Here is a 9,270-nt window from a genome sequence, read left to right on the forward strand (position 1 = left end):
CTGAGACTGGGGAACTCAGGTCTGATGCGATACAAGTGGGCTTTTTAGATGGCGGAGGGTTGGTTCTCATGCCCATCATCTCAGCGCCGGATTAAATGGGGATGGGTCGTGGCTAATCTGTCATCCCTCACTGGTGGACCAACACGGAAGAGGAGGTGTGAGAAGGTAAGGAAATCTGGGGGAGGAATGGGTGCAAATGGAGCATCAGGCCAACCTCTCCAGGGCAGAGTTTTTCATCACGAGTCAACTCTTACTTATTTAAAAAGTGATTTCCTTAAGCACATAATTATATGTTTATTTCCCTAAGGAACTCTTGAGGCAGAGGAGACCTGCTTAAATTATGGGGAGGGAGGCTGCACACAGGGCTTTAATGGGGTTAGAAAAATTTTCTGTCTCCTTCAAAGGCGGTTTGGGAGGAAGGGAAGGGCAGATTCCGCTCCAGTGCAGATGATGCAGGGAGGATGGAGCCAGAGAGGAAGGGAGGGCAGAGACGACGAGGGTTATCTCAGAATGGATCAAAGGGGTCCAGCAAGAGGACCAGTCATGACGTTTTCTGCTCTGCCAACTTCACAGGAAAGCAAGCCTGTGAGCACCCACACCCACCCATACTCACCCCTTTAGAGGAGGCTTTGGTTTGCATCAAGACTCAGGATGCAGCATGCTGTCGGGGCAGGAGAGGGTGGGAGCCAGTGCCGTTTCTCCTTCCTCCCTTACACCCCGAATGCATGGGACTGTGGGTTTCTCCTCTTTGGGTGGGTATCCTCACCTGGGTGGGCAAGGTGGAGACTAAGAAAATAAAGTGGAGGAATTAAACCCTTGGATTTAACACACAGAAGAAAACTGGTGTGTGCGTGTGTGGATCTTATAGTTTTTCTCTTGGTGAGATTTCAGCCGATATACCTTCTGTGCAAGGGTGTGTTGGATAATGTTGAGTTGTGTGTGTGGTAGTGAGAAGGAGAAATAGTGAGGAGAGGTGGCTTAGTCCTGCTCTAGTCTAGGCTTCAAGGGATAGGGTCTGGGGGAAGGGGACCTTGACTACTCTCTCCCCTATGTCTCACAGACTTGGAAATAATAGGCATGGTTTCCAGTATCTAGAAACTGCTTTGATTGGGCTCTATCTGTGCCCATCTTCTCAGGAGCTGAGAGCTTCTGAGAGCAGGACTCATGCCTCATTCTGCTGGGAGCCTCCACATCTAACAGGGCCTGGTACCTGCAGATACTCCATATGTACTTCATGATGAATTTTACCTTATTCAGTCCAGCCTGCCACAGTAGAAGAGAGAATAGGGGTTCAAGCAGATATTATAGTAAAAAGTGTCCATTTGGTTAATGTATACTGCTCATCCCATCTCTTAGAAGTCAAGTGTGGCATTGATAGCAGGATGGGGTCCAAAAGAGGAGAAATGAAGACATCATCTGAGAAACATGATCAAGATTCATAGCCCCAGAGCTCTTTATTTATCAAATATCCACTGTGCATATTCACCCAAACTGCTTGTTCTAGCATTCATTGACCTGAGGTTGGGGCAGCATGATGGGCTACAAGTCCCATAGGAGCTGAGCAACACCCGAGGCTGGCAGAAAACGCCAACTCCAGGGGAGATGGAGATAGTGACCATCTATAAATAGGACATCCAGGCCTGCTTTGCCCTGAGAAGAGCCAAGTTGACATATGGGGGGCAGGTTGGCCTAGACTGAGATGTTACATCAACAGGGCGCTTGCCTGCGAGTGACAGAGACCTGGGGATACTGGGAAGCTGGGCTGCCAGGAATTTGCATCCTTTCATTGACCAGTTCCCTGGAAACCATAGCCAATATCACAGGGAATGGACATACAGCATTTCAGCATCTTTAAGAAGATGTGTGTTGCAGTCCTGGCCCATCCTTCTACTTTCTAGAAGTGTGACCTTGGGCCTGAGCTTTAGCTACCTCAGCTACCTCATCCAAAGAACAGGGGGGATCTTTGCCTTTCTTATCCTGCAGGGCTAGCATGAAGTTCAAATAAGTTGATTTGTGAGAGCGCTTGGTCAAGTGCTATGCAGGGTGAGCTGGTTCTGATAAGTTATTTATTCAAGGAAGCAGCACACTTCTTCCCCTTTCAATGGGGCCCCAGCCACCCTGTCAATCAGGACCTGCCTCGAGGAAGGGAGATTTCAGTTCAGTGGGAGCCAAAGGAAGCCGGAGGGCTCAATACTTAGACCACTTCCCTTTGTCTCTGACCCCATTTTCCACACAGGGCCTGGCAGAAGAGTGCTGAGACCCCTTATTTAGTTCTCTGGTAGAACTGGAAGACTGCTTTCTCTTGCTCGTAGGTCTCGATGGAGCCAGGTCGCAGGCGCCGGACTTCCGTGATGGCATCTCCTGCAGCCAAGCCTCGCTCCTTCACCAGGTAACAGGCCAGCATGGTGCCAGTGCGCCCAAATCCCAGGGCACAGTGCACTGCCACAGCCTGTGAAGAGCGAGCTCTATGGGGTGGTGCTTGATGTCTTCCCCAATACTTTCCTGCCCCCATTGAGTAGGACCCTTCTCCCTCTAAGTCTCAGACCCTCTGTGAGCAAGAAGAGACATCAAAGTTATTATGGAAGGGTGTCCTTGTACCTGGGTGGCTCTGAAGTGGCTGGTTCCAGAGATGGGCTCCTTACCTGCTTCTCTATACCCCTCTGCCTATGTTGTCCAACACAGAAGCCACCAGCCACCGGTGGCTACTGAATACTTGAAATGTGGCCAGTCCAAATTGAGATGGGATATAAAACATATATCAGGATTTAAAGATGCAGCAGGAAAAAGAATGGAAATATTATGAATTATTTTATATCGATTATATTTTGAGATAATATTTTTGACTTACTGGTCAATGTTAACAAAATTAATATCACCTGCTTTATTTTGCTTTTTTTTTTTTTGGCAGTATTGGGGATTGAACCCAGGGGTGCTCTATCCCGGAGTTATATCCCCAGCCCTTCAAATATTTATATTGAGGCAGCGTCTCACTAAGTTGCCAAGGCTGGTCTCAAACTTGAGATCCTCCTGCCTTAGGCCTCCTGAGTAGCTGGGAACATTTTTTTTTTTTTTGCAACTTAGTGAGATCCGATCTCAAAAATAAAAAAATATATAAAGTATTGGAGATGTAGCTCAGTGGTAGAATGTATCTGGGTTCAATCTGCAGCACTGCAAAATAAATGAATAAATATATAAATAAATAAATAGCAGATGAAATTAATTTTGGTAATATTAACCCAGTAAATAAAAATATATTTTAATAATGTGGATGCTAAACATTTAAAATTACAGATGTGTCTTCATTATATTTGGACAGCACTGTTCTAAAAAAGGGCAAACGGTGCTAGCTTCAACCCCCACGTATCCCAAGGAGGCTCATCAGTCTCCTTCTCCCCTCCCCAGAGTGATTGGTTCCTGGTGACTTCTCTGTACTCAAGGGCAGTTCACACCGCTCGGCTCTCTTTACTCCTCCCATTTAGGCCCTGCCCCTCTCAGCCTGGCTTTTTGTCTGACTGCGCCGGGAGTCTCCTGGCCCCGGGGTCTTATCTCTGGCTTTGCCCTCGTCCCCAGCAGACCGCTTCCCTCCCCGCGCTGACCCTGTCCCCACTGACCTCTCCCCGGCCGTTGGCCTCGTCCACGATCTTCACGAAGCGGTCGATTTGGTCGGGGGCCGGCGGGCAGAAGTCTGGGATGCGAAATCGGTGCAGCGTGAGGTCCGGACAGCTGTCGCTGTGGGGAGGCCCGCGCTCCGTTAGGGACACCAGGTGCCGCACGCCCGAGTCCAACAGGAACTGGTAGTGGGCGGGGAGCCGCGGCAGCGCCAGCCCCGCCAGCCGGCCCGGGAGCACCCAGGAAAAGTTGGGGGGCTGCACGCCCATCGCTGGGGAAGGGCACGGGGCAGCGGGTCACCAGGGGCTATGCCGGCCCTTCTGGCTCCGCCCTCTGGTCGCGAGCCCTCCTGGGACCGAGTAATCCGCCACCTGCCGGGAACTAGCGCCAGGAGGGGCCACGTGGTCCGCGGGGCACCGCCCCCCGGTGACGTTCCCCTCTGCGGAGGAGGATTGGCCCAGCCGCGGGGGCGGGGGCTGGACTGCTAACCCGGCTCCTCCCGTCCGCGCAGCGGCCCAGACGGAGCAGAGCATTGACGGGTTGGGTGTTCTGCAACGGCGGGCTGGCTGCAGCCGTGCGCAACTCGGACGACCAGGGAGAAAATCAGGGGGCTGGGGTGGGGGCTCAGTGGTGGAGCGCTTGCCTGGGGTGAGGTCCTGGATTCGATCCTCGGCACCACAAATAAATAAATAACTAAAAAATCCATTGACAACTACGTGCATATAAAAAGAAGAAAACCTAGAACAAATTAATTGCTTTCTGTAAATGAAGCAACCCGGGGTCAGGCTCTGCTGCTCCCTGGTGGTGCTTTGGGGTTACTGCACCGCTGGCTACCTGCCCCTGCCTCCTTAAGGACACGACCTCGACTTACTTTCCCTTTTATTATGATTATTTTTCTTTTATTAGTGCATCATAGTTCTATATAATAGTTGGGCTCATTTTGACAAAATCGTACATGTTCGGAATTTAATATACTCCGTTCAGTCCCCGTACCCTCCCCGCTTTCCTTCTCCTCCCTCTCCCTATTTTCCTTCATGATTGGTGCTTTATAGATGCACATGGAGGTGGAATTTACTGTGGTTTATTTGTACATGCACATAGCGTAATTTCGTCAAATTCATTCTGCATTTTCTCCCTTTTCCCATCCCTCCTCCCTCTCTCTCAATCTCCTTTTACTCCACTGATCTTCCCTATATCTTTGTTATATCCAAACCCCCTTCCCCTTTTCTCTCTCTAGCTTCTGCATATGAGAAAACGTTCAAATTTTGATTTTCTGGGTCTGGTTTATTTCACTTAGCATGATATGCTCCAGTTCCATCCATGGGACTTAGTTTCTTTACAGCACATGCTCAAGGGTTTAAGAGATGACACATCTACTTCTGGTCTGGGGAGGACTCACTGCTCCAATGACTGATGAGTCATTGTCAGAGACTTCTTGGAACTCTCCCAGTAAAAGGGAATTAACTCAAGGGTGGCTGGGCTGCCAAGTGACACTCTGACATCTTACCCAGGGCAATATAGTAATAATAACACCAGCCAGGAACATAAGAATTAACATTTATTGAGGATTTACTATGTGACAATTACTCTCCTCAGCTTTAGGTATCTTAACTCATTTAGTTGCCACAATTTTAAGTGATCTAATCAGCCCAATTTTACAGATGAGAAAACAAAGTCACTGTGAGATTAAGGAAGATGACCAGTATAGAATATTTAAAAACACAATACTGCTTTCTAAAACGAAGCAGGAAATATGTCCTTTTCATATAATCCATCCAAACACACCTCCAAACATTCTCTGGTTTAAATACCTGTGGGTGTTCTTAAGTTTTATTCAGAATCCATATTTCTTCATATTTTAAGGTTTCCAGGTACCCTATCCTGGGCAAACCAAAGATTATCAGTATTGTTCTTATGGGGTGGTGACCTAGATCTGAACATGGTATCTCAGCTAGCATTTGAACAGTTTATATTTTCTTTTGAATGATGGGCTTCTCATGATGCAGACTACCCATAAATATGAAAAAGTTAATCCACTTTTAATTTGCTCATGAACCAGGTCCTGTGCCAGTTGCTTTCTGGAAGAAGCACACAGGGACGGTATTTGTTCATATTCTTTGTGTATGAATAACTTGAGGCTTAGAGACGTTGGTTAACTTGGCCAAGGACACGTTGATCCAAGCCCAGGGTACTTGGCCATGGAAATGTACTTCCCGCCCTCTGCCCCGCCTATTCTTGACACACACATTTGACCAGTTAGTCCTCTGGCTCTGGCAAAATGAAAAGGATGTCTCCTTCCCCAAAGTTCAAAGTTTGCTGTGACTCAGTGGAAAATACACTTCACCATTTATCCGGACAACCACTCTCTCAGATTCCAGGAGCTGCCAGATCTCCCCTTTTCTCTCCTTCCATACAATCAGGGCCTGATTAAACCCTTCCTGTTTGCACTCCCATTTCCTACAAAACTCCCTACCAATCTTTCTAGCCTGCCCAATTCATTCATTTTCCTCCTTCCCCCTGTGGCCTGTGCTCCTGTGCCCCTCCTTGCCCCCTTGATATCCAGCTCAAAGTCTGTCTTCTCCAGAGGAAAGCCATTTTTTTGGGGGGAGGAGGGAGATGGAGGGACAGAGATTCTCTTTTTCCCTGTCCTGCAAACAATTACCTTCCATCTTATGTGACTCTTTGTGGTGCTAGAAACACCGCCACCCAGCTGCCAGTGCCTCCCTACAGAAAGGCCAGTTAGCGCCCAGTTTAGGAATTCTTTCCTCCTCCTTCCAATACACCCACGGGTATATCCCAGAGTCCCTGTTGGAACTATGTCCCATGGTCAGGTTCCCATTAACTTTTTCCTTCGCCCTGGGGAGTCTTAAACTTGAAGGAAAACGCTCTTTGATCATTTAATGGCCAGGACCTCTGCAGCTAACAATGTATTATAAATGTCACACCCATACATAATACGACCTTCTTACCCTCTCTCCTCTGCGTAGGGTCACCTGATCCTCAGGAAGGTTTAGACTCTCTATCCCACCTTGTCTTGTATAAAGGTCCTCCCAGGATGGTAAGTATTATTTCACTGGTGGTGGGGGCCGGTTACCTGCTTGCACAGGAGACAAAACTTCCACACACATCTTTTAGTTCCCCCATAAAGTGTGGAGCCTGATACATAGTGCTCAAAAATGTTAAATAACAAATGAGAATAAATAAGTAAGTAGAATGCATTGGCAAGACTGTGAATGTACATTTCTGAGTGTGAATGTGCGTCTCGAGCACAACGTGGTTCCTTTTGATTGCATGAGTTCAAGGACTGTGTTAAGTATCGGGCAGCACCTCTTTGAGGTGTGCATTTTAACATGTCAGTATGATCCTGGCTGAGACCAGTTACTTTGTAAAAAGGGATAAATAAGCCTTTTTGATTTAATTTAATTTATTTTAAATCAAGCATTGGTCCATGGTGTGTATGTGTAGGACGGCCTGTGGTCTCTGTGTGTATGTGAATGTGTTGGGGGACATATTCCTGGAGAACAATTTGTTGACACTGATGATGGGTTTAGTAATAAGCTTAAGTGATTTCTCTGACTTCAAGGAATTTACAACATACTTGGAGGGAGGGGATTTAGACTCAGATATAATTATTCCCGGAACATGTAATAAGGACTAACTTGCTCATCAAAGCAATTGTCACTATCTGGAAATCAGATAATATATATTAAAAAGCTAATTGTGCAGTAAAAATAACAAGCATGACAAGAAGTCAGTAGGGGGAAAGATAAGCTTGGGTTGGAAAGATCAGAAGTCTTCTGAAGATGGGATCTTCATTTCCCATTTTGTTCTCTGTCCGTTGAAAAGCTCAATGGAACAGTTTTGGGGCTTTCTTAGCTTCCCCTTCACCAGCCGATAAGAATGTTTTGACCTAGTCCTGGTTCATGTTGAGGCCCCAGATCTCTAACAGGTTTGAGATGAAGTTAGACGCAGAGGCCGCCTTTCTCCAGATAGGACCCGGTGTCCAAGGTGGAGGATTGCTTCAATCTGGGTTCCTGTGGTCCTTGGACTAGAGTCAGAATTCTGTGTTCTGCATGTTCTGATTTTTCTGTGTCTAAACACATTTCCCTGGGGCCCAAATGATCTGGAAATTAGACCTAAGGAGAAGAAATGGAGCCTCAAAGGTGGCTCCCAATGAGCATCTCATGTGTTTCCCACATGGATAGGGCCAGATTCTGTAACCAGCAGGGTATCATGGATATAATAGCATATGACTTCCTAGGTTGGGTCATAAAAGGCTTTGGTTTTTATATATTGTTCTCTCTTGGGAAGAGCTGCCATGGGAAACTCTTGGGAGGAAGCCACCTTCCATGTTGTGCAGACATGGAGATATCTCTGCAGCGAGGAGCTGAACAAAGCTTCTTTCCAACAGTCAATGGTGAGTTAACTATTTTAGCAGTGGATCCTTTAGCCCCATCAATATTTTTAGATGATGGGCGCAACATCTTGTTTACAGTTATAATGTCATGGATTCCCAGAGTCAGAACCACTCAGCTAAGCTTTTCCTGAGTTCCTTTCTCCCAGAAATGGTGAGATAACACATACTTATTGTTTTAAGCAATCAATTTTTGGGGTAATTTGTTATTAGCAATAGGTATCTAATGCAGATAAAAATATCCAGTTTGAAGGAAAGAAGAGAAATAAATCTCAATACACTCAAGAAGTGAAATAAAACACAGACAAGTTTAATTTAACCAAAAGGAGTTACACTATAAGCAAATTATGGTCATAGTGTGGGCGTGTGTGCGCGTGTGTGATGTTTGTGTGGAGTGTTGTGATGGGTCAATGCAAATTTTCCACATCTGGAAAACCTCGATATGTAGAGGAACCAACCAGTGTAATTTCAGTATGAGTTTTCTTTCTTCTTTTCTTTTTTTTTGTGTGTATGGTGTTGGAGGTAAAGATCTATATGGTATTCCATATGGTTAGCAAAGATACACAGATTATTTAATAACTGGTCATGGAATAGGAAGAGAACAATTAGAACACAGGCTTTACCAATCAGAACGGTATCTATGAAGGAATAATGGAGCTCCCTCGTCTGTTGGATGCACGTTGGCCTTGGGTGTAGAGGTTCTGAAATGGGATGGGTGTGGCCAGATCACCTTGGGCATTTTAATATAGGTCTTTCCACAAGATGGCACTGATAGCTTTTTGTTGTTTCCCTCTCTCTTTTTCTATCTTGTTGAATAATGTGTGATTTGTCTATGGTTACAGAACGTTCCATAACTGAGATCTCACAATTACTAGTTGATTTTTTTTTTTTGTACTTTTCACAATTTCACCTTTAGGGCACTTACAATCATTCCAGGAGTGCACTGAAACTGTAAGCTCGGATGTCAGGTGCTGCTCCTTTCCACCAGATGTTATCATTATGAGAGCTGAAGATGGGGAAGGAGTTGGAGATCAGATTTTGATTTCTGAAAAGCCATTCAACAAAGGCAGGGGAGAGCAGAATGGGGGGTGGCACTCAGGTGAGAGCCACTTTTGCCCTGAAGACCGTTTCAGTGGACTCTCCTACTTCTCTTCGTGCTATCTTGAGCTCAGATGAGTCTCAGCCCAACTGGCACTTTGATTTCAGACCCCAAGCAGAGGATCCAGCGAACCTGTAACTGAACTTCT

The 9,270-nt window shown here is 46.3% G+C and overlaps 1 protein-coding gene across 1 annotated transcript; it reads right to left on the reverse strand.

The window, feature by feature from the left end:
• Positions 1 to 1,429: 1,429 nt before the first annotated feature.
• Positions 1,430 to 3,990, reverse strand: Dusp23 (dual specificity phosphatase 23). Its single transcript, XM_027950742.2, has 2 exons — positions 3,612 to 3,990; positions 1,430 to 2,449 (listed from the first exon to the last, which is right to left on the reverse strand). Exons 1-2 carry the CDS (start codon positions 3,876 to 3,878, stop codon positions 2,264 to 2,266), a joined length of 453 nt encoding a protein of 150 aa, XP_027806543.1. The 5' UTR covers positions 3,879 to 3,990; the 3' UTR covers positions 1,430 to 2,263.
• Between the last annotated feature and the right edge of the window lie 5,280 nt (positions 3,991 to 9,270).

Source organism: Marmota flaviventris, chromosome 10 (genome assembly GCF_047511675.1).
Source record: "Marmota flaviventris isolate mMarFla1 chromosome 10, mMarFla1.hap1, whole genome shotgun sequence".
Lineage (NCBI taxonomy): Eukaryota > Metazoa > Chordata > Mammalia > Rodentia > Sciuridae > Marmota > Marmota flaviventris.

Bases quoted from the DNA above. Each gene is read 5' to 3' on its own strand.
- Dusp23 (XM_027950742.2), bottom strand. From the start codon at position 3,878: ATGGGCGTGCAGCCCCCCAACTTTTCCTGGGTGCTCCCGGGCCGGCTG. The intron at 2,450-3,611 runs GTCAGTGGGGAC...CGCTCTTCACAG, and splicing joins AGGCCAACGGCCGGGGAGAG to GCTGTGGCAGTGCACTGTGC.